Source organism: Pelobates fuscus, chromosome 8 (assembly GCF_036172605.1).
Source record: "Pelobates fuscus isolate aPelFus1 chromosome 8, aPelFus1.pri, whole genome shotgun sequence".
In the NCBI taxonomy this organism is placed as follows: domain Eukaryota; kingdom Metazoa; phylum Chordata; class Amphibia; order Anura; family Pelobatidae; genus Pelobates; species Pelobates fuscus.
Genome location: NC_086324.1, coordinates 54,500,997 through 54,527,184, shown reverse-complemented (window position 1 = coordinate 54,527,184; position 26,188 = coordinate 54,500,997). Strand labels below are relative to the sequence as shown.

General features: G+C 39.8%; 1 protein-coding gene across 1 annotated transcript in view; it reads left to right on the top strand.

The window, feature by feature from the left end:
- Positions 1-26,188, top strand: part of BMPR2 (bone morphogenetic protein receptor type 2) — a 137,343-nt gene that overhangs the window by 47,857 nt on the left and 63,298 nt on the right. Inside the window, exon 2 of the mRNA XM_063429840.1 lies at positions 24,633-24,803. Within this exon, the coding sequence (XP_063285910.1) occupies positions 24,633-24,803 (171 nt within the window). The remainder of the gene's footprint in view (positions 1-24,632; positions 24,804-26,188) is intronic.

The following is a 26,188-nucleotide window of genomic DNA, read 5'->3' as shown; positions in this document are numbered from 1 at the left end:
AGACATTTGAAATGTTGTAGTGAGGATTGGGAAGTTACAAAACATGCCCTTTAGAGTTTGTGGTAGAAAAACATACATGTTTTAATTAGTTGATTTGCACTAAGTGATGGATAAACAGATATGTTTTAATTGATACACATTGTTATCTAAACTTAAAGAAAATTGTTGTGATAGAGGTACAAGACTCAAGAGATATATTTTATTTTAATAAGACTCATCCATTCTGGCACTCCACCATTGCACCTATCCATTGTAAGTAGTCAAACCGTTTTAGAATGGTTTGAGCTCTCATTAGCTCTCCGGAGCCAAGCCCTGGAGTCGGTGAGCTCGACCACTGCATGCTGTAGTGATAATAATATTGCTGCAATGTTAGCTCTGTCCAGGCAAGAATGTATGTACAAGCTTTCAGCCAGTAATCAATGGCACAGCCATTATTTTTAATAGGAGATCTGAATGTATTTTAAAACACAAGACTTGACAAATTCCTCATAAATGTATTGGCAATGGCCAAGTGTTAGAAACCAGGCAAAAAGTCAATCAGTGACACGTGTGCCGTTAGCCAGGTTCACTGTAATGGTTATGCTGCCTAGAGTCCAAGGGATGCAGTTCCTCTGTTTAATATCAAACTGATCAAAATGATTTGATATGTACCAAGGCCATTCCTAGTGCAGAGGGACTCTGGCAGCATAGTCACTACAGTTATTAGCTCAGTATGTATAGGTGTTAATTCCAGCTTAGCATCACAGGTGCAAAGTACAGGTAATAGTAATTCAGTCTGGAAATTCTGTTACATTTTGCAAACTCTCTACTATAACCTATAAGGCATTAATTTTCTCTAAGTGTTTAAGAGGATATAGACTTTTCCTGTGTGTTTTTGCACAGGCTCCTCTGTTCCAACATTTGTAGATAAGGAAAAGCCCAAGAGACAGACAAATTCAACAAACTCCATGAACTTTGATATGCGTAGATGATAAGAGGTCGGGGCTGAAACTAAGCCCACTACTGGAAAAACAGTCCCCAGGCTCAGGGACAAGCGATAAGAGATTCTCTGTGTAATACTCCTGAAGGTGGCAAGACTAATGTTAAAATATTTCTTATTGTTTGTGTTGCATGCTTGAAGCGCTTTCTGCAGACCTCAATTTCTCATGTAATCACAATAGCTTGATAGCTATGTGTGGGTATGTGATTTGTGCTTTTAACCACGTTTGTGAATATGTTGCTCATCCGTATCGCTAAGGCAAATTAAGTATAGCTATATCATAAAAGTAAAGTTTATCAAACTATCATTGTCAGTCTGTTTCAATTCTGTGTAATGCCATCTTTGGTATATTTCATTCTCTCTTTTAACTCTTCATTTTTGCTTTTCCTTTTGTGTTTAGTCCCTCCAAATAGTTCCTTCATCTCTCCTTTTCCATTTCCAAAAAAAAAATAAAGATAATTTTCCTTCCCTAGTTTCTCTCCTTTATTAAATTAAATTTTTCTTTTATTTATATACTTTTTGAAGGAGGGCTTTCCCTCTTTATTGTGGTTTTTTTTTTTCTTCTTCTTCTTTGTCATTGCTCACTCTTTCTTTCATTTCTTTATACATTTTTTTGTTGAGACTAATGGCTTTTGATTAGAAAATATATTGGTGATGGAGGGGGGAGGGGGTAGTTTATTCCATTAAAGTAGCTCTGTCGTCCCCACCCCTCCAAAATCTTTGAGAAATACTCACATTGGCCGTGTTAGAATGTCATGGAAATTTCAGCGAAGACAAAATATTGCGTACACCTGAGAACCTACAAAAGGCGAAGGTACTCCCGTTAATATTTGTCATTCCCCCTCTGCCGTCACTAGTGTTGGCTATGGAGAAAAAGGGATTGTCTATGGAGTACTATAGGATCCATCATAGACTTCAGTGTTGTACTCTCGCGCATGTGTGCTGGAGAGGACCGACCGGATGAAGATGGCCACGATGCAAGTGGAGCAGTCACCGTTGTGGGGTCTTTTCAAGATATGCAGAGACCCCAGATTGTGACAGTCTCTTTAAATACTAAAGTTGTGCAAATCTTGCCTAGTTTCCCCTGTGAATTAGCAATTGTATTGTCATTCTTTTTATGACCCAAGGGCTTATTCTTTCGCTGAATGTTAGTCTAGTTATTTGTTACTCGTCATTTATGAAGTTTCCAGGAAAACAAAAAAAAAAATAAGTGGGTTGAATTTCTTTTTATGGAAATCAACATCTTTCCGTTTATCAACTCTGCCTTTCTAGGAATTGCACATTGAATATAGAAACACATTGGAGGGTTCATGGCTTAACTATGTCAATCATTAAGCAGCCAAGCTTCCCTTCAGATACATTGAACTTTTACCTTTCCTGTTTTAGACAATAGGTTGGTTAGATCAGGGCCATTATCACCTCTGCAACGATTACTTTGTATGTTAGGTTTCCCCATTCTACATCGCAGCAGAATATGTTGGAGCTTAATAAATAAATCTATGAAAAGCCATGGTCACATTTAACACTTTGTGGCTGTATGGGAAGAAATGTATCACAGAAAATTATTTGTGTATCTCTCCAGTAATTATTGAAAGACCTATTAAACAGGATCCAGATATATAACCCCATCACTTCATAAAAATAATAAATAAAGGCGCCCAATGGTCTGGGACATACTCTGTTCTCTCACGCTCCGACAATTTCCAAGCTTATATGTAGACTGAACTCCCACAGATGAGCGAAATGTTAATGCCTTCGGATATATATTTCTCTGAAATACACAAACCATAATACACACTGCTTTTGGACCTTTTAAAGGAACACTATAGTGTTACAAATTTGTGTTTTTCTTTAAGGATTAAAAAATGTATTTTACTCAGCTTGTCTCACATTCCGTGCTACACTCTACACGGTTAGCTCTGCCTCCTTGGCTGAGATGGTCGAGATCGATTCTCAGCCACTCCAATGATTTCCCATAGGAATTTTTGGGGAGCCTGGTGTGCATGCGCTGCAAAACACCACACTGCTTCAATCAGATGGTCTCTGAGTGACCACCACTAGATACATTTTAACCCTGCAGTGAAAACAATGGCGTTCCTGTAGAATGGCAATGTTTGTATTGCAGTGACAAATCTACAAAGACATGGAACCCAGACCACTGCCTTGTGATGAAAAGGTGTACCTTTAATGGGCTAAAACATTTGCAAGAAGAATGTTACAATACAGTTTTATTGGTGTTGGCAGCCGTACGACGGTGATATGTGGCTGAAGAAACTGGTCTACTCTAAAGTTAAATATTTTGCTAAACTTATCGTTTTACTTTTATTTAAATGAAGACTCTCTAGCTAGTGGAAATATACAAAAACAAGTCCTGCGCTCAAACTCTCACTATTCCTGGGCAGCAACATTGACTGACCGTGTCAGCACGCCGAAATGCGCGTTGAGCTATCTTTGTTTTCACCTTCTCACTTGGTAGCACTTATGCACTTTTTAGCCCAGTCTTATTTACCATTTTATATTTAGTTCAGAAAGGGAGAGTGGTTCAGGTAGGCACCTGTGGTTAGTCCACAGTACTGAGGTGATTGGGACAGACCTACTCTCAGAGCTTTGGTTTGGGGCTGTAATGGTAATTTTCATGGGGTAATTTACTCCTTCCTCTCAAGCCTAAGATTCCATACCTCACTTCTAGCTATACTTTATTTTTTTTATTTTTTTTGTCCAATTTCTGGGACAGTGCACAGTATAGGCGCAGACCTGACTAGTGGTTAAGCTGATCTTGAATTACCCAGCTGGATATTGCTAGGTATATGTGTATATGTACAAACAATATATATATATATATGCGCTGTAGGCGAAACGCGCGCGTCAGGGGCTAAGGGCTCACCGGTGATCCTTTGAGAATAGCGTCGGTTGGTGCTCATATCTAAACCTATTCGTGCACTAACCTTGGGATCCTGAGCCCAACTCCGACTACCATAGTGGGGGCTTTTCTCGACCATATACTGTATTTAATCAGGTTTTATTCCCCCGTCTGTATAGAAGGAGTCTTTTCTAATTAGTGCCGATACATCTTTTATATTGCACTAATTAAACACACTCCAGTGCTTCTTTTTGACTTTAACCCCTTAAGGACACATGACATGTGTGACACGTCATGATTCCCTTTTATTCCAGAAGTTTGGTCCTTAAGGGGTTAAAGGGACACTATAGTCACCTGAACAACTTTAGCTTAATGAAGCAGTTTTGGTGTATAGAACATGCCCCTGCAGCCTCACTGCTCAATCCTCTGCCATTTAGGAGTTAAATCCCTTTGTTTATGAACCCTAGTCACACCTCCCTGCATGTGACTTGCACAGCCTTCCATAAACACTTCCTGTAAAGAGAGCCCTATTTAGGCTTTCTTTATCGCAAGTTCTGTTTAATTAAGATTTTCTTATCCCCTGCTATGTTAATAGCTTGCTAGACCCTCCAGTATGTGATTAAAGTTCAATTTAGAGATTGAGATACAATTATTTAAGGTAAATTACATCTGTTTGAAAGTGAAACCAGTTTTTTTTTTTTTTTCATGCAGGCTCTGTCAATCATAGCCAGGGGAGGTGTGGCTAGGGCCATAAACAGAAACAAAGTGATTTAACTCCTAAATGACAGTGAATTGAGCAGTGAAATTGCAGGGGAATGATCTATACACTAAAACTGCTTTATTGAGCTAAAGTGATTTATATGACTATAGTGTTCCTTTAAGCACTGTAAGTGTGGATATTTAATTGCACAGATACATTTCTGTTTGTATAATACACCCCAGTGCTGTCTCTGACCAATAAGCACTGTGAGTGACAAGACTGAACTGCTCAGACACTTTTGTATCTGTACTAGCTACATATATATTCCATGCTTGTAGATACACACAGTGACAATGAACACTATACACTGTCACATGTAACTAAATGTTTCTTTTTGGCATCTTGTTGTTGTATTTGCATTAGATGCAGGCATTTCAGTGTTCATCCTAACATGGTTTATTGATCCAACTACTATTATATGCAGCTTATCTGTTCCTTTGGAACTCTACTCACCTTATATATTTTTTATTTATACTGTTTTATCATTGCTAAAACCTTATGGTTTTTGCACCTAACTAGGAGAAGGATCCTGAAAACTTTTGAACAGGACTTCTTTATTTAGACCTTGGTGGCAGTTTATTTATTAGTGTGAGTTAGTTTTACCTAAGGATTTCTTAACCTTCACGGTTTATTATACATATAGCGTCACTTTAGTGACTACCTTTATTGTTTTTCTTATCTATGTATAGCTAGCATATCATTATTTTAATTATACTATTAAAAGCTATATTTTATATTTAGGGGCACTCACCCTCTCTCCCTCTCTCTTTTCTCACTACCATTGTAGTTTCTCAAGGGTTAATCCCTATATGAGTGCATTCCTTTGCTTCCAGCCTCTTGTTCTAATTTTTATATATATATATATACACACCTTTTTTGTCTCTCACTATGTCCTGTTTTATATTCCTGTTCTCCCTTAGGACTATTAAAGGTAGGATCCCCAGTTTCCCATTTCTATGTTAACTCTCCCAGTTAGGACTTTTTAGTCCACTTCTGTTTACTCTGTTTACCGTGGGTTATTCCTCAATTCCCTGGGAGAGTAACATTGGGCACATTCTGGTACTGATCCACTAGCGCCCCCACCCTCCACACCATTTTGGGATTCTTGGATCAGCATCTATTTTTTCAATATGTAATTTACATACCTATCCTGCATCTGGTTCCCGAATTTCTACTCAAAGGAATATCATCACCTTCTGGGGAACCTGAATTTATCTCTACACCTGCATCTGATTGAAATCGCTATTACAGTTTAGAGCTGACTTATAGGGGCTCTAAATCTTGTGAGTGTTCCAAGTTACTTTTTTCCCTTTTATTCTGTACATACATATTGTCTTATGATGGCTTTTTATGTTTGCAGTATCTAGGTATCTTGTAATTATATGTAATGCCTTAACTATGGTATCCTCTTACTTCCTGGTTCCACGGAGCTTAGCCACACCCCTTTATGACACGGTCTGCCTATTTAATCTGACTGAACCAGCTGATCAAGGCTGGATTATTGAACTACGTTCCGTACTCACGAACCGGCTACAACATCGTTGTGAAAGCCCTCTGTTACCGGACCGGACTGGAAGACTTCAAGTTCCCTTCACCTCTCCTCATCCACGACTAAAGCTGAACTCTCTTCATCCGCCTCTGAGGAGATCTCGGGAACCAGTGTTCTATGTCCCGGAAGCTAAGTAAAACCTCTGTGATAAGCGTTACATCTCAAAGCCGTTATTTCCTGTTTCCAAGTCCTTCTATAAAACAACCCAGTTACAGCTATCTTCAACTCTTCACTATACAAGTTAGCTGCATCTGTCTTGCTTCAGTTAATTGCTATGGAACAGCTATTGTAACTACTTATCACCTAAACCGTTAATTCTACTAAGAGACTCTTATTTGATTCAGTGTCTGCAAATTACTATCGTTTACTCCTTAAAGCTACAGTGTCTGTAATTGTGGACTTCAGTTATCGTTTACTACTTAAAGCTACAGTGCCTGTAATTGTGGACTTCAGTTATCGTTTACTACTTAAAGCTACAGTGCCTGTAATTGTGGACTTCAGTTATCGTTTACTTATTAAAGCTACAGTGCCTGTGAATTGGACTAACGTCCCATTATCTTTTCCTTTTTTATAATAAATATTCAAACTATTCGAAATCTACAGTTGTGTTCCTTCATAACAAATGTTTAGACGTGACAGAATAATCCAGCCCTTGTAATGGATCCAGTAGATTTCGATTCCACGATAACTACGCTGAATCAACGAGTCAATACACTAGCCCAAGGGTTGCAAGACCTTCAAGTTACTCATGAAAGACTTCTCACTTATGTTAAAGACTTACAGACACATCCTCCTCATACTGCTCTGCAATCACTTAGCGATCCTGCTGTATGTAACCCTGAAAAATTCTATGGTGATCGTTCCAAATATAAGGAGTTTTTTTATTCCTGCAAATTATTGATTGCTTTAAAACCGAGATCTTATCCCACAGAAAGATCTAAGGTTTTTTCAGTTATCTCATTTCTGAGAGGTGAACCTATGTCCTGGGCCCATTCCTTTTTGGACAATGATGACCCCATCTTAGATTCACTGGAGGAATTCCTTAAAGCCATGTCTCTTCTCTATGAAGATCCATACAAACAAAATACTGCTGAATTAACAATTAGAACCTTGCTACAAAACCATAGACCCGTTGAAGATTATATTGCTGAATTTAAAAGATGGGCAGCAGAAACGCAATGGAATGACATCGCATTGCGCAACCAGTTTCGAATCGGCTTATCTGAAGCTGTTAAAGATGAACTATCCAGAATAGAACTCCCTTCTACTTTGAATGCTCTGATTCATCTATCGATCAGCATTGACAGAAGGCTTAGAGAAAGAAAGACCGAAAAGGCTCTCTCAACTTCAACTGGGAAAAAATCATTTCATCCTCCAAAGCCTCCTGACAACCCATCCGAACCAATCGAACCTATGGAAATGGGGATAATAAGAAGTCCCCTCACTCCTGAAGAGAAAAATCGAAGACGTATATTAAACCTCTGCATGTATTGTGCCTCTCAAGTTCATTTAGTCTCTGATTGTCCTTTATTGAAACGGATAAAAGGCAGTAGGCAGTCTCATGCCTCTTCCATCCTAAGTGTACTTCCCTCTACAGCAAATACTCAAATGTCCCCTATCGTTCTTGTATTACAGTGGGACAATAAAAGAATTATAACCAAGGCTGTTATCGATTCCGGTGCAAATGGAGTATTCATCGACTCAGCCTTTGTAACAAAGAATAAAATTCCTTGTGTTCGTAAAAGAACTTCTGTGCCTGTTAAAGTGATTGACGGGTCCCTCATTTCATCGGGACCAATACTTCATGAATCCATCCCTCTAAAAGTAACCATCAATCATACTCATACTGAAAGTCTTATATTTGATGTTATCTCATCACCATTTTTTCCTATTATATTAGGGATCAACTGGTTAAGGAACCACAACCCTCAAATCTCATGGTTTCCCTTTTCTCTTGCCTTTAATTCCGATTTTTGCAAGAAAACATGTTTACAACGTATTCCAATTCTTCAGTCTACTAATGAACCAGCTAAAACCTCGTGTTGTTCTGACACCGAACTGGAGTTTCCTCCTCCTACAGTCGTTGGGACTTTATCTTCCCTTATTGACGATCTTAAAGACCTCAGTGAAGATGCTCTTGAACTTCCTAATTCAGTTAAATTATCCAAGAAAGACGGTCTGTACTGTTTCAAAGACCGGATTTACGTACCTCCCTCTTTCAGAATTAAAGTACTCGAATTTATTCATGATTCTCCTCGGGCAGGTCATCCAGGTATAAAAAAGACCCTTAAATTGTCTAAGAGATACTATTGAATCTTATGTCAAGTCTTGTTCTATATGCCAAAGATCCAAACATGTCTATCATCAACCATCAGTTTCTTCATCTAACCTCTCCAATTCGAATCAAATCTCTCATATGTCCTCTTTATTCAAGAAATTGCATGAAAATCTAGAATTAGCCTCCTCCAATCAAAAGAAGTTTTTTGATACAAAAAGACAACCTTCACCCTCTTATAAAATTGGTGATCTTGTCTGGCTTTCCTCAAAGAACATCTCTACAAACCGTCCATTAAAGAAGTTAAGTTCCCTTTTTCTTGGTCCTTTTCCAATAATATCGGTTATCAACCGTAATGTTGTTAAATTGAAACTTCCACCTACTTTAAAGCTACATCCTGTTTTTCATGTGTCCTTGCTGAAGCCTCATCATCCTGACCCTTTCCAAAGAAATGTCACTACTTCTCCTGATCCCATATTGGTCCAGGGTGAAGAAGAATACGAAATTCAAAGTATACTGGATTCAAGGATCCATCGTGGCTCTTTACAATACCTCATCAGATGGAAAGGATATGGAATTGATGAAGATACATGGGAAAACTCCTCTGTCGTTCATGCTGACAAATTAATTTCTAAATTTCACAAGCGTTACCCTTCTAAACCAAGTCAATAGCACCCAGAGGTTGCTCATTAAGGAGGGGATACTGTAATGCCTTAACTATGGTATCCTCTTACTTCCTGGTTCCACGGAGCTTAGCCACACCCCTTTATGACACGGTCTGCCTATTTAATCTGACTGAACCAGCTGATCGAGGCTGGATTATTGAACTACGTTCCGTACTCACGAACCGGCTACAACATCGTTGTGAAAGCCCTCTGTTACCGGACCGGACTGGAAGACTTCAAGTTCCCTTCACCTCTCCTCATCCACGACTAAAGCTGAACTCTCTTCATCCGCCTCTGAGGAGATCTCGGGAACCAGTGTTCTATGTGCCGGAAGCTAAGTAAAACCTCTGTGATAAGCATTGCATCTCAAAGCCGTTATTTCCTGTTTCCAAGTCCTTCTATAAAACAACCCAGTTACAGCTATCTTCAACTCTTCACTATACAAGTTAGCTGCATCTGTCTTGCTTCAGTTAATTGCTATGGAACAGCTATTGTAACTACTTATCACCTAAACCGTTAATTCTACTAAGAGACTCTTATTTGATTCAGTGTCTGCAAATTACTATCGTTTACTCCTTAAAGCTACAGTGCCTGTAATTGTGGACTTCAGTTATCGTTTACTACTTAAAGCTACAGTGCCTGTAATTGTGGACTTCAGTTATCGTTTACTACTTAAAGCTACAGTGCCTGTAATTGTGGACTTCAGTTATCGTTTACTTATTAAAGCTACAGTACCTGTGAATTGGACTAACGTCCCATTATCTTTTCCTTTTTTATAATAAATATTCAAACTATTCGAAATCTACAGTTGTGTTCCTTCATAACAAATGTTTAGACGTGACATTATACCAAGAGAAACCATCTACCACTGTGTGCGTAATCACCCTATTCCTGTTTCCAATTGTTCGTATGTAAGTGTTTTTAGTGACTAAACACTTGGGTGCTTTTTAGCTGCACTGGGTTTTACTTTGTACACTTTATTGGATTTTTAGCGCCACCTTTCCTTCATTTGTTTTCTGATAAGATGGTGAGAGCCTTTCTCAAATGAGTTTACCGACTACGGACTAAGGAACTAAAGTCTGGATATCGGCAATGTTATAATAGTATGTGATCAATAATAATTCTTGAAGTGCTTTATGTGTCTGAAGTCTGTCTCCTTGTTTTTTTTTTGTTGTTTTTTTTTTAAACACAAAACTTTTTTTATTAAACTTTTAATGCTGGCAGCGGAAACACCTACCTGGCTGTAACTTTCTTCTACTTCCGTTAGCTCTGTGGAGTGGCACCTACCTTCCCCCTTCTGATTAAACTGTACTACATCTCTATGAGAAGCATTGGAAAGCCATGATTGCACTCTCAAAGCACCAGCACAATGACTTCTCCCGGAGAGGCTTTTGACTAATCACTTCCCCGTCTCGGACATTCTGAGGGGAGGTCTTGCGAAGGCTGCAGACCGCAGGTTTGTAGTTTTAGCAAGCTGTTTTTCATATATGCCCTAAGAAAACCATACAGGAAAAATAGATGCATGTTTTCTTTGAGGTATATCTCCTAAATAGTCATACAATTCAATAGTGTTCCTTTTACAGAGTTGAGTCTGGTCTGGACTGGTCTGGAGAATTTCCAATCACGCTAAAACTTTGAGATGGTAATCGATTCAGTTATAAACTATCAAAGCAGCTGCAACTTAAAGGCAGAGATAAAGTGTCCCTAGAGATATTGCTGCTGTCAGTCTGACGTGTGCTAGCAGTAAGCTGAGAAGCATGGTAAAGCATTTACTTTTATTATCAGCTTTCCCTATTGGCATACTCTAGTAGCCTTCTCTCACCTATCCATCTCTCTAATAATATTAATGCTGTCTGTGCTCTGAAAAGCAGATTCCGGCATGTAAGGGAAAGAGGGTGCCAAGCCTTTGTGCCTCCACCGTTATTTGCAGCAGCCGTTACATATAGATTGTTTATCTAAGCAAAGTGATGGGCAAAAATGCATACAGGGTTGAATTGCTAGCTTTTAAAGTCAATTTCAAATGTATTGGCTAAAGTAGCCAAATTGGGGGAGTGGAGGGGGGGGGGGCGGGGGGGGGGGCTCAAAGTTAACTATGTTATCAGTTTGCCTTTTCTACCATAACATTTGGAATTCAGCTCGAAACACACAGATAAAGCAGCGCGCTTACAGCAGCAGTAGCTTAGTATCCATCAGCTCAAAATACATAGTAAAAACAAAGAGAACGTTACCTGCGCTCTGGCCCAAATCCCTATGTACATTTAAACAAAATGGAGGCTCTTTAGTTTTATTCCAATGGCCATTTGAATATAAGCTCACCTGCCATGTCAAGGTGAGTCCTACTCTAGCCATTAGATTTGTTGATATCTGCCAAGAATCTCCAATGAGACAGGAAGGGGTATTTTATAAACCCTTTCACATTTAACCCTTTATAGGACTTCTACACATACAATAAACTTTGCTGGTATCAGACAAATGTAAATGTCTCTGAGACATGAAGGCGTTAGAATACATATTTGAAAACACTTTTGGGATTTATTCGCTAAACTGTGTGAGTTGCGTTAAAGTAACACTAGTGTTAGGAATACAAATGTGTATTCCAAGTGCTATAGTGGCCTGGCTGTTTAGGTGACTAGGCACCACCTTCAAGGAGAAATAAAGTACTTTTACTTCCCTCTATTCCCTCGCAGTGCCGGTCTCAGTCCTTCTGGCAAACCTCCTTGATCTCCGCCCATCAAGTGTTTTGCCATAGGAAAGCATTGGGAGGCTAGCCGTATACAGGTCAATACGCAGTGCTGTGACAGAAATTTTTACTCTCTTCCCTCGAAAGCGTCTCTAGTAGCTGTCAGTGGCACTTACTAGAGGGACTTAAACCCTGCAATGAAAACATTGCCATTCTGAAGAACAGCTATTTTTTTATTTTATTTTTTTGCTGCAGGGTGAAAAGCGGGGGCGTGGCACCCAGACCATTTAATTGAGATGAATTGCTCTGGGTGCCCATAGTGTCCCTTAAATTGATGGACAGCTTGTGAAATATAAGCCAATTAGTAGAGCTGGCTCATTCATCTCAACGCATTTTTAAAAGTCTATAAACTCGGGGGGCGGGGTCCGGCCGCCGAGCTGGATGGACGTGGAGCACTTCAGCTCCTCTACAAACGATCAATAACCAGCCTATACACTGAAATGTGGGCACCGTGGTTCTTCTATATCGCCAGCTGCCGACAGTACGGGGACTACCAGGGGCGCGCAGCGCAACCTCCAATGCCCCCCCCTCTCTAACCTCTTTTCCTACTCTCTTCTCTCTGATCTCTGGGCCACAGGGGATCTGGGCCCGGGACTGGCTAGACCATACACAGGACGGATAATCGACATCTCACGGTACATGACTGACCTGACTACCGACTGACGATTTTTCGGTGTTCAGACTTGATGGCGGATGGTAAACCATGATCTCCGGGGATGCCCTCGGAGACCCTGGAGACCTAGGTCACGCTGGACACTTACTAAATTTGGGCGACCACCGCTCTAGTCCACCCCCTCAATGCCCCGGGATGGTGCCCATACGTACTTACGCATTGAGAACTCGTGACCTTTGACATGGGCGATCAATTGACCCCCTTTTTTAAATGGTTTAGTGGTTTGTTGGGTGTACTAGCCGGTGGATATATCTCGAGCTCCGCTGTGGCACACTGTCTGGAGGGATGATCTCCCACTACCGCAGAGTCTTAGAGCCTGAATATTGGCCTTATCTGGGGATACACTAGGTAAAGGGGTTATGCATGTGAAGTGATGAGGCAGTACTCTATATCGTCTTCACAGACCCAGAATTCTAAACCTCTACGTTGCTAACGGTTGACCCAATTTTCCTAACTCTGCTCTCATGGGATAGATCATGCCAACTATCTCTGCCCAACCTAAAGCAACGTCACACCTAGAATAGTCACTGGTGCACCCATGTAAATACCTTGGGAATGTTCTGAGGTACTGCTCATTTACATATCTGAACCTGACAGCTGGGGACCTGCTACTGACCCACAAGAGGAAGCTCGGATCTCCTGATCCGATATAGGTTAATCGTATTGCTCCTGTTTATATCACAATTTACTAGATATTAAAACTTTGTATACATGTCTTGCTAATGCCTTGAAAATTTTGCTCGTTTATCTGGCCTGCGAGCCAACTCTGTATTATTTACTATGCCTTAATAAACAGATTTACAAAAAAAAAAATAACCAGCCTATACTCACCACTTCTCCCTCGAATTAACCTCCAGAAGTTGTCAGATGACAAGGAGAACTCGAGCAGCAACCTAACGGTTAAATGTCGGCTCCTGTCCTACCCGCGGCACCGACTGATGGGCCGATGAGTTTGCGGCCTGCTGTTAGGCTCTGGCGGGAGAAACTGCCGTTCTCCCGTGCTTAGTCCGGCAGGACCCCTCTAACGCCTATCGGGGGTCCCGTGCTCCCCCCCCCCCCTTGTGGGCCGGTGGGTGTTATCCCGGTCCCCACCAGGGATGCATTGTCACGCACAGTAACATGGCAGTGGAGTGACCAACCTGGGCCCGCATGAAAAACCCAAGATGGCCGCCACGCCTACTACATGATGGAGAATAGAGGCTGCATTACTTGAGTAGCGGCTGTGTACCTTTCTGCAGATAGCTGACGACAAGAATAACAGCACGCTGGCAGCACTCCGAAAATAGACAGCACAGTCTCGCAATTCCCCCCGACCACCAGGTAACATCAGGGGGTGACGGCTCAACACTAGAGCTGAGAGACATCCCAGCTCAATTAAGGAATCACCGTCCACACCATCCGAGGTATCACTTGTGGGTATAAGAGGACTTTACCGGGACTATGACCCAGCTATACTAGTGGGTACAAAGAGGCGCCAGCCCTATTCTCTGCCTGAGGTTGCTGCCAGCGGACACACAGGATCGGACACGCTCCCAACTGACAAGCTCCCATGCATTCAGTGTGAGTTACACCCGGTCCCAGTCATGACAACGGCTAATCCAGCGCAACAACGAGAGCGACTAAAATGCTGCTCGCCACACAAGTTTACAGTGGACTACTGTATATTCTACATTTTATGCTTTAATTTTAACTTCATTTTGTGCTTCTAACAGTAGATTCTAACTTTGCATCCTCCCACCAGCAGCACTTAATTTTTCAGCATGTACACCCAAACCTAGACAGCCCAGTGCTCCGCTGTCCCCTGGTGGTAACACTACGCTACGTTAACACACGTTAGCAAGTAACTACTCACAATTTATGCTTACCATGTCTTGCCTATCTAGTTAGACACATACGCAGTACCGTCACTCGACACTTGATTTAGCTCCCTTACTAATCAGACAGAACGACTAAGCTTATTCATTTAACCCCAGTAACTTTGTCCCTCTCTGTCATTTAACTACCAAGCCTTAAGCAGGGATCATCATAACCTGTTACTGACAATACAGATTGCACAGTATGTGACCTAGTATAGGTAACCTGATGGATAGCAGAGACTAGCATGAAAAAGCCTGTCTGTTAACCAATGTTTTATTAATCTAGCTAATATAACCAAACGAAATGAACATGATTACTATAACAAAAATGTGCAGTTTAATCTTATGCCATGACATTGTGTGGATTTAACATGCCTGCAGAGGCCTGATTTTGCTGTTGTGGCATTACAGGTCAGTTTGTACTCTCTTATATGCACCAAAAATAAAGAATTAAAAAAAAAAAAAAAAAAAAAAGTCTAAACTCACCACAACTTGCAGTGGAGTGAATAGATCAATGAAATACAGTAAGACATAATTTGTAATAATGCAATTGTGTCTGCGTATGCCGCTGTGGCTATTTCATTGCAATTCCCTAGACTACTGTAAACTGTATTTTTTCCTCTATGCGAATTTGGGATAAAATATTACAATGCGTCTTATTTGGATTCCTCCCAAGGTGTGTAATGATGTAAATCCGTAAATTAACATACAGAGAATAGCAAACACTGAAGATGTGGCTTCTCAAAAAATATTACTTCTGACATGTTAATGCTTCTAGAGGTGTACAGTTTGGTGCTGATGTACAAATAAATTAATAGTATATTGAATACTGCTGAACTTAAAGGACCACTCTAGTGCCAGGAAAACCTACTTGTTTTCCTGGCACTAGAGTGCCCTCAGGGTCCCCCTCCCGCCCGGCTCTGGAAAGGGGAAAAGGGGTAAAACTTACCTTTTTTCCAGCGCTGGACGGGGAGATCTCTGCCTCCGATCCTCCTCCGTTCCTCCCCGTCGGCTGAATGCACACGCGCGGAAAGAGCCGCCGCGCATTCAGCCGGTCGCATAGGAAAGCATTTACAATGCTTTCCTATGGACGCTTGCGTGCTCTCACTGTGATTTTCACAGTGAGAATCACGCAAGCGCCTCTAGCGGCTGTCAACGAGACAGCCACTAGAGAATTAGGGGGAAGGCTTAACCAATTTATAAACATAGCAGTTTCTCTGAAACTGCTATGTTTATAAAAAAAAAAATGGGTTAATCCTAGCTGGACCTGGCACCCACACCACTTCATTAAGCTGAAGTGGTCTGGGTGCCTAGAGTGGTCCTTTAAGCAAATACACTACTTAATTTGACAGAGAATTAAATGAATAGATGCAGTAAGTTTTGGTTCCTGTCTGCATTCTTAAAGGGATACTATCATTTCTTTGGAAATTACAATATTGAATTAAATAATGGGACGTGACCGTTCCTGTTTAAGCCTTAAGCCGCTATGGTTAATCTGTAAACTCAATTTTTAGGATAAAGCCTGAGCCTTTGAATTAAAATAATTTTTAAAAAATATATGAATTTTGTGTGTCTGTCAGCGTCAAACACACACATTCTCTGTCTGTCTCTGTGTCTCAGTATCAGTGTCTGCTTAGGTGACCAGCTCCTCTCTGATCGCATTGGGAAGGTAAAAATGTATTTATTTTATTTTTTTCCCGCCATGGCTGGTCCAACCTTCATGGCAGAGGTAATCAAACAAGCCAAAGCTTTCCTATAGGATTGGGAGGCTATTGCACATGCACTAATCTGGATCTCCTCATAGGGATGCATTGAATCAACACATCTCTATGGGGAACATTCGGCGCCTCTAGAGAGAGCATGCTGAACATAGCTACAGCAGCACTGGACTAGGCAGCATCTCTTGTGGCCTTCTGAGTGACTGTCACTAGAGATATGCCTAAGCTTTTCTCTAAAAAGGTAGCATTTACAGTGCTCAGCCTACAGGGAGAGGCTATAGACACCAGACCTAGTACATAAAGCTGTAGTGGTTCTGGTTACTATATAGTTTCCATTTATGAATTGTATTTGTTGCTGAAAATGTATTTATAAAAATTAAAAAAAAAAAAGAGTAAAAACTGGCTCCTAACTTTTTTTAGCTGGCCCCTAGATTCCAAGCACGTTTGTCAAGCCCTGACAATTTTCATCTGACCTGATGAGTTTTAAAAATATTTGTCAAGTTCCGATAACGTGAAGAACTTATTAATATATCTACTTTGCTGAGGGAAAGGAAAAAGACTGCGTAGTACTGTGGTGTAATAGAGATTACATTTTATTATGAGTAAGGCAGGATGTGGGATAGTTACAAAACAGAACAACGATTTGTTTAGTAATTCTGATCATTTTGGTTTGTTGTCTAATAGTTCATCTGGGATAAAATCAAAGTTCATCCAATTCTGTGACTGTGAGAAATAGTTTGCATTCATACTCGAACCACCTATAACGTTGTCTCTCTGCAATCTCTGTATTTTATCGGAATACGCCAAGATTTCTTTAACCCCTTAAGGACCAAACTTCTGGAATAAAAGGGAATCATGACATGTCACACATGTCGTGTCCTTAAGGGGTTAAACGAGTCAGCCAAAGTGTCAGGGCTATTCAGTACGGAATCCGAAAAATTCAAAGTGAATTTCAGATTTTAGGCCAAATTTGAAACTTAGCTGGTTTACAGAATGTTTTTAGTGTGGCATTTGTGGTCTACGATTTGAAATTATTTTTGAATTCCTGACATTCCATTTTTTTCTCAACTGCAATGTTTTTTTTTTATTTTATTATTCAGAAGTATACACATTGCAGAAGTATATCAAAACAGAAGTATATCAGATGTGGCCTGTTTTCAATAGGTTGCTATCATGGTATATCGTTCTGTAAGTGGCCATTACTACTTGTTGCTAGTACTGCTCAGGGTCAGTCTTTACAGCTTACATTTGGACTCTTTCAATAATTGCCCAAAATTGAATCAACGTAGCCCCAAAATTCGATTAAATTAAGCAAATCGTAACTGATGGGAAGTAGCATACAGAAAGCTTGTCTGCTCAGAATATCGCTCAATCCCTGCTGGCCAATAATAGATGTCACCAGTTGGACATTGAATTTAGCTTGCCAATAGTCTGAGTTTGTACTGGGTAGACTGTTTTACACTGTGTACATACTGACTTGCTGACCTCTTCTCTTAGAGTTTGCTCCATGTCACAGTGTGTTTTATTGGACGCATATCAAAATGTGATCTATTAATACACATCTATTTTTATTTTCCTCTCCTGATGCCGGCGTTGAGTTGTCAGGTTTTTTTTTGTTTGTTTGTTTAGTTTTTTTATGCCGTATCCCTGCATAATTTTGCAAAAAGACAAAACAAAGCGTTTTTCAGTTCATGTGAAATACTGATTCTACATAGGAAAACAGTCACCTTAATACCATTCTGTATTAATGCTGGTATCTCCTTTTGGAACCTGGCTGCTGAAAGAAACCTTTATTGATTGATTTTTCTAAATTATCTACACTCTTACCCTACATACTCTAACAGTATTCGTTTTAAACATTGTGAACAAAAACAAATAAACGATTACCTGACATAGAAAATATCTGAAATTCAAATTTTATAGAAAATGATGTGGGGAAAATAGATTGATTGGAAAGAACGTATTTTATTTTATGTTTTATAAAATTTTATTTTTAGTAAACGGAAAATTCTTTAAAATAAAAACCAAAACCTAAGATTCCCAATTTGGAAAGTTCTGTTTGAATGGACGTTTTTACAGGAATCCGAATTGCTGCATCTGATTCTACTCAAATCCTTTGTTGTCACATGTTTTAAGGGACACCGCTTTAATTTTACCAAACAGTTAATTATTTGTCCAAAAGTGTAAGCCCCTCTTTATCTAAAGTGCAGGTAAACTGAAGGTCACAAGGTTACAGTTAACAGGTTGACCCACAGTAATCTGATAGGCAAATACAACATTTTGGGAGATGCTGCTTGTCAAAACAAAGGCATATCCAATGTCAAATGGATGCCAACAGAGAGTGATTTGCAGATCTCTTAATTTAAAAGGACACTAATCACCAGAACCACTACAGCGTAACATAGTGGTTCTGGTGTCTATAGCATGTACCTGCAATGTTAGCACTGTAAACACTGCCTTTCCAGACAAAAGGTAGTGTTTAAATTGCTGCCTAGGAACACCTCTAGGGGCAGTCACGCATGACGGCCACTTGGGGTGCTTCCTAGGTTAGTGCTGCACAGTGTGCAGCACTCCATTTCAGCATCTCCACGCTCTGCATGAAGATGCTGGACATTCCCTTTAGCGATGCATGGAATCAATGCATCTCTGAGGAGATGCAGATTGGTGCAGCACAATAGCCTTCCAATGCTTTCCTATGGGAAAGGAGGAGATTGGCTGAAATCGCCATTTTACTGCAAAGAGAGGGTGCGGTGTCCTAAACAGCCACTTCAGGATTAAAGTGTCAGGAATACTTGTTTGTATTCCTGACCCTATAGTGTTACTTTAACAGTACTTTTCAAACTGCAAGATAAAATACCAGACAGCTAGCATGGACTTTAACCCTTAGAATGCTAGTAGTTAGTCGGGGAGAATTGACATTTAGTTACCTATATGCAATGGAAGAGGGAAGAGCATTAACAAAAAAAAGTTGCCAGGAACAAACTACTTTTTGTCTGCTTTTTAATGTGTTCGATTTCTTCTCTACCTGTGTAGATCATCCTTAAAACCACGATGCAGGATACTAATGTATAAAAGCATTTTAATGGGAAAAGTGGTGGAATTACATAAAAATGTCTTTGACTTTGTATAAAAATATTCCCACCAGAAATACACCATTCTGTGCACATATTAATATATTAAAACTACCCAACAGTAAAATCTGTCCAAACAGACTAGGCTCAGTGTTACAGATTGCACGGTTACTTATACGTAACCCCCAATGTTCTCTCACATGAATCGTTGCATTCATTTTGACACATGTATCCTCACAATAAATAAGATTTGTTACTCATTTGAAAGTAACATTAGTAAGGTTGGACTTGTTCCAGTGCTGGCATGTGTTTTATAGAGCTATCTGCCTGGCCACATGTGATCCGTACAAGCTAAAATCATGACTGCCAGGGTGTGAGGTAACCAGTGTCTGGAATGATTTAGAAAGGTTTTAGAACCTGATGTTGGAAACCATTGAAAATGTAAGGGGTTTAAGCAGAGGTTTCAAACTCCATATTGATGTCCTACAACTCCCAGAATTCTCAGAGGGACAGAATTTGAGATGCCTTGGTTAAAGCTTTAACAATGGGCTGCATGAAGTGGGGTATAATAGAAGTGTTTTTTGTTTGTTTGTTTGTTTGTTTTTGGGGGGGGGGGGGGGAGGAGAGGGGGTTGTAGGTCATTCCACCCCTCATTATTCTCAGAGAAATTAGAGACCCTAGATGGTATTGGCATAAAGTGCTGATGGTGCCTCTTGTCTTTATGCCCAATGTTTCACTATGAAATGCTGCACCTACGGGGTTTAACCTCTTTGCTGTCAAGGATGCTACTCTGTCCCCCAACAGCATCATTAGCCAGTCTAGATCGTCTGAGAGAGGCCAGCTGATGCTCTTTATCCATTGAATGTTCTGCAGGTCTACAGAAGTCGGATGCACGTCACAACCTGCAAGGACCGGGCAAACTGGTGCAAAATAGTTTGCCCCATTACCCTGAAGTGGCCCAGGGTATTTCTGGCATCACAAGCATGTCCGCAGATAGTAGTGGTTGTGTGCTTGGAGTAGCCCCTAAACTATTTTTATTTGTCTGGTTACAACTACATGTTTGTTCGTCCACCCACTGTAAAGTGCTGCGGAATTTGTTGGCGCTATATAAATAATATGATAATGTATGATGATGTATGCATACCTTTTTAACAAAACATTTTTTAAAAATCTTTAGTTATCAGAGAATTCTGTGCAGGATCCTTAATTGAAGTACACTATTTTACTGTTCCTTTAAAACATACGTTATCAGTGGTGTTTCCATGGTGTCAACACAATCTGTTTTCCACTTGAAAGATCTACTGATTTAGTAGCTTGCCTCTGCTCGTCTACTGATTCTAAAAAAGACCGTTCAATTGCATTATAAAGTCTGCATGTTCAAGATTTCAAGCTGACCTACCTTAATGCACCATTTGTATCTGAACCACATTTCCCATCATACATGGCACACCATTAAGAAGCATCCGGGGTTAAGGTTAGCTATAAATGCCTTGGATTGAAATGGAAGCACATAATTTTACTGATCGTTATAGGATTCTTCTAACCATCTAGAATATTGTCGTGTCCCTCCCAGGATTAAAAAACAAAAAACAGGATGGACTAAAATTCTAAGCTGGACTAAGGCAGCAATGTGAACATTGCTTTTTCTCCGTAAGGGCAGAATTTACACTGCGTAACCTGTAGGAACAGGCAAAATGTTGCAGAACTACTTTAAGCTGTAGTGTTCGACTTTAGTGTCATTGTAAGTGGTTGAAGGAAATTGCAACATAAAAATTCAGATCAGGTAAATATTTGCAGTTAGGTCTCCAGGGATATATTCCCAGCAATTCATGTCTTAAATATTTATTTTAATACATTCTTGTAAATGATAAAACAGGATGCTATATTATTGATGGGGACGTCCGATGGGTAATGCCAACTTGCATTTCTCAGGAAGTTGATTTTGCAAAATCCAGTTCCAATTGTTATCATATAAAATATTGTTTTGGATTAAAATTTTCCCATAAGTTGTTTTGGAAAATATTATCTTCATTCCCTCTCTTCCTCCCTCCCCCCTCATGTTTATTGGTGTAAGACTGATAATGTAACAGATACAATAGAATTTGTGTATAATATATTTGGAAAGTTTTTATTTATAAATAACATCCCAACTTTTAATTCGTTCTTCTCCACTTTCAGCTTTGTCTCTCTGTTATAGAAGCTTATTCTCCTCTCCACCATAAATATCCTTTGGTTTGGAGTTCCTGTAATTCTTCCCCCTTTTCTTTTCACATTTTGTTGTCTCTCGTGGCAAACAAATAACTTATTTGGATTCCGGTATGTCCAACATGCTGATGATACTCACTTCTGTCTTATCTCCTCTTGGATTGTGTTGACAACTGTCATTGTGCTATCTCTACCTTCGACCTCTTTAAACTCAATTTCTTCAAAACAGAACAGTTCCAGGAAGCAGCCTTTAGTTGCTAATTTATCTTTAGGTCCTTGGTGCATGTAGCTGGATGTTGTTTTATTTTTCTTTGGTTTATCTTTTTCTTACACCACAAGATCTTTCTGTGTGTATTTCTGTGTTGTATGTGTTTCTGTTCTTTTGCTTTTTTTTTTTCTTGTCTCATTGTCATGTACAGTGTAATGTATGATATTATGCCGATATCTTACCGTTTCTCTGACTTTGTAACCCTTGTGTTATCTAAAAATTTTCAGTAGAAATTTGATGTGGATTTTTTTTTTAATTTAACTAAATGGAAAACTCAGGCTTTCTGTGAGCAATCAGTTAAAATATATACATGCAATGGCATATGTTCTTGCATTGTTAACTCAGATAGCAGCTATTGGCTGTAAGTTCCTGGTTGAAGTTCAAATGATCTCCTTCAAGGGATTTGCTGCAAAGGAAATAATTGTATTAATTTATTTTTCTAAAACACTTTCCAGTGTATTGTCTGTGCAATAAAAATGGGTGGTTATCACTCTACATTTTATTTTTATTTCTTTTTTTTTTTAATTTATAGAATTACTTGTTTTATGCTAATCTCTCCCTCCCCTATGTGGAGAAATCGTACGGCTGTATGTCATTAACGGACTAAAATTCTTCTGTGTTAAACAGCTCTAGAACATAAGTATAGACAAGCATTAGCACTCTGTCCACCCTTCCACCAACAACATGCTGTAATGCTGCTAGGAACAGCTGAGTATGTCTGCCTCATACATCTGTCATCGAGACTGAAATGTCTTCATGTGACCAGGAGAACGCAGCATGGTGCCTGACTGTGGCTGCAGTCTATTTGAAGAGGCAGGCCTCCAATACTTGCTACTAGTTTTTATTTTATCTTGTTTATATATTAAGATTAAAGTATCTCTTTCCTCTCCCCACTTGGTTTACTTCTCCTTGGATAAAATACGTCCTGCATTTTTGTTGTGGACCTTTTTTTTTTTTTTTTTTTTTTAAATAAGTAATTTCTACTTCCTTTTTATTTAACACTTTTGTTTTCTATTAATAAAAATATGCTGCAGTTATTCACGTAATAACCGACCCTATGACTTTCAATCACAGCAATATCTTTAAACTCGTCACTTGTGTAGCATTCTGTAATACTGTATTATTTTGGGTATATATAGACAGGCAATCCTAAACATTGAAGTGGATTTGTTAGTGCACATGTTTGTTAATTAATTATTTTGTGCTCATTATTGAAATACAGTTCTGATAAAGGCTACTTTTATCAACCTGTGTGTAAAAGAAACATTATAGTGTTAGAAATACAAAACTGTATTCCTAACGCTATACTGTCCCTCTTGCCTAAAATTATTCTCTCCCTTTCCCCTTTTGATGAAAGGGTTTAAAAAAACAACAACCTTAAAACACTTACCTCTTCCCTGTGCCAAGGTCCCTCAGCGATGGCTCCGTTTCCTCCTCCTCAGACGTTGGCAATGTGAGGAACTTAACGTGCATACGTGGTGAACATTGCTCAACATTAGGCCTTCCTCATGAATCAATGTTTTCCTATTGGGAATTGCAAGACGCTGGACTTCATCATGCAAAGCGTGAAGACGTCCAGCATCATTTCATGAAGTTAAACTCTGTGAAAGGCCAGCGCCTCTGGGAGTAAGCCACTTGTGGCAATTTTAACCATGCAATTTGAAAATTGCAGTTTATCTGAAACTGCAATGTTCTACGTTGCAGGGCTAAGGTGACAGGGACACTGAACCCAGGCCACTTCAATGAGATGAAATGGTCTGGGTTCCTATAGAAGATATGTATTTTTATATGAAGAGTAAATTGGATAAAAGTGTTTGGCATAATTGTCAGCATTCCGGCACACTAATGGCAAATAATTCTTATCTACACTGCCTCTATCTTTGTGTTCCACTGTGCAAGTTTTTGAAATATTGCATTATATCTATACTTCTCACCCAGCTTATGTTTCCAACAGGAAACCAAATGCTGAAAGCAGAAGAAAATACCATAGGATTTCCTGTACCTGTGCCATGGAATTCCATGGAAGCACTTGAGAACTTGCATATGGCCAAATGCCTAACCTGGGATGGCTCTGGGAATCTATTGTGTATACCCAAATTCTGAAGACGTAGCTTCACCTCTGATGGCGTTGTTGAGTGTGTCATTTGCGAGGCTAGATAACGTCACTTTTGTGCAGCTTTCATTGCACAGAATGTCAGTCATTGGCAGAGAGCGGTCAGCGGATTCTCTCAACCAATGAGGCCTCTGGCTTCTGTGCCTCTGCAGGAACCATAAGTGTGTCACCGGGCTACCAGCGGAATCTGAGGCCAGTGGGACCCAGATAAGTTGCTTCACTGCTTGCTCCGTTACCCGGAAACCAGGCCAGGGTATCCATGACATCATAACTTCTACGGTGGACTGTAGTGGATATGAGGATTGGAGTAACCCTTTAAGTTCTATTTTTTGATGAAAACCGGATTCTAGGGTCATCAGGACCTGGCCTTAAAGACAACAAAGCATTCAGATTGTTGTACCTGAAAGTTAGCCAGTTTAATTATGTGTATTTTATATGAATGGAAATACATAATTGATCCGTCTTGGCTATTTTGACCTAAAATGTGCAACTCTATATTTTCCTTTTTTACAATTTCCAGTTTAGTGATTATACCATTATGCATTATTCATAGATCTTTTTTTCCTGACTAGCCCCATTCTTCACAAACTGATCTATCATATTCTAATAACATAAACCTTCATTTGGGGGAGATGTTTGATATAGAATGTTACCTTTGTATTAGAAGAATCAAAATGTCAGCCCTTTTCTAGTCTTTTTTCAGATTTTCTTTGTGTTCTCTGTGATGTTAACTTCGGAGTGTCGCCCAGAGGTTTAACGTCTTAGATCTTTTATTTAAATGGAATTACAAAAATATGCATTCCTAATAAATGCCAATGTTTAGTTGTATACATGTAGTTAGGTTTCTCTATACCAAAGTTCAGAATTTATATTTTAAGGTTTCCTTTCTTCTTTCCCCAGCTGCTCAGAGTGAGGAACGTGTATGTGCATATAAAGATCCAAACCAGCAAGAACAAGGAGTGAGTGAAAGTCAGATCTCAGAGAATGGAACCATTCAGTGTTCCAAAGGTAGTACTTGCTTTGGACTGTGGGAGAAGACAAGAGACGGTGAAATCAATCTGGTCAAGCAAGGTAAGTAAATCTTTACTCACCATTGTCCTGGGGCTGATCTTTTCAACAGTATTGAATTCCACGTTGTCTTGGACCATATGCCACTTTGCAGTGCTCAGTCAATTCCAGGCTTGATGGCGATCTCAAGATCACATCGAGACCTGCAGTTTGCCCTCTGATAACCTTTTGGCATGCAATCTGGACCCAAATTTATAGATCTGCTTCCTCCTATCTTTCAGGCACATGACAAAATACACTTTCAGCTTTGTTCATTAGTTATTTAACATTGTGGCGATAATCTGTCATTCATGCCTATGTCTTCCATTTCATCCATTAATGGCTATGGATTAATGGGGGTTCTAGCCAGCTGTATACTTATCTCCACAAATAGTCTATCTGACCATCAGGACGAGCCTAGGCCTTCTGGCACTCTGAGCCAAATGTTTGAGTGATGACTACTCCCCCCCACAGTGTTCACCAACTAATCATTATGGATTGTCATCATTTAATGTAGATAGATCGAAAATCCACTTTTTTTAGTTACACAGCCAATCTCTCAGATACACCTATTGATATGTGTGTGACTGTTATTGTCATAACTCATAAGTCCTAGATTCACAACCCGAGGTACGTGTACCCCAGGAGGTACGGGCAACAAAGGCTTAGCCTCCTTAGTGCCTCGCAAGAGACGGTCAGCTGGGGGAGAATGGAGGCAGCGAGGGAGCTATATTCATGACCTTCCAGCACTGTTCTCTCTCACGCTCCTTGCGGGGAGCCAGGTTACAATGTCGCCCCGTCATTACTAGTATTTTTAAAACAAGGAGCACAACCACATGAGTATATGGAAAAAAAGTTTATTACATGGGTCAAACTAATAGGCTCTCATACACAGTATCAATGCATGGAAAAAGCAATAAATGCCCAATAAGAAGTGCAATACAATATCAATAGGTTCATGAGTTGCATATAAGCAAACACACTGGCTACCAGGTAAATCATCCTCTCCAGCTCTCTCAAAGGCAGGGAATCTGGATGGACCTAATTAAAAGTGGTAAAAAAAAATTATAATTTGTGAGAGAATGTGTCAAATCAGTGAGTGTGTGCCTGTTGGTGAATGAGTGTGTGTCAGATTTCTCTGTGGGTCAGTTTCCTCTGACACCCACACTTACACACAGGAAATTGGTTTCACAGACGCACACTTGCACACAGCGGAAACGGACACACCGAGATAGTGTCCTCTGTGTGTAACCATTAGGTGTGCATCATATTTTCATTTTGTGACTTTACTTCAGATTAGATGGTTCCTACAGACGCATCTCCTTACATACACAATATTCACATTGCCCTATTTATTTAAAAAAAATATTATTTACTACCTTTAATTGGGTTTGTTCAGTACTGTACAA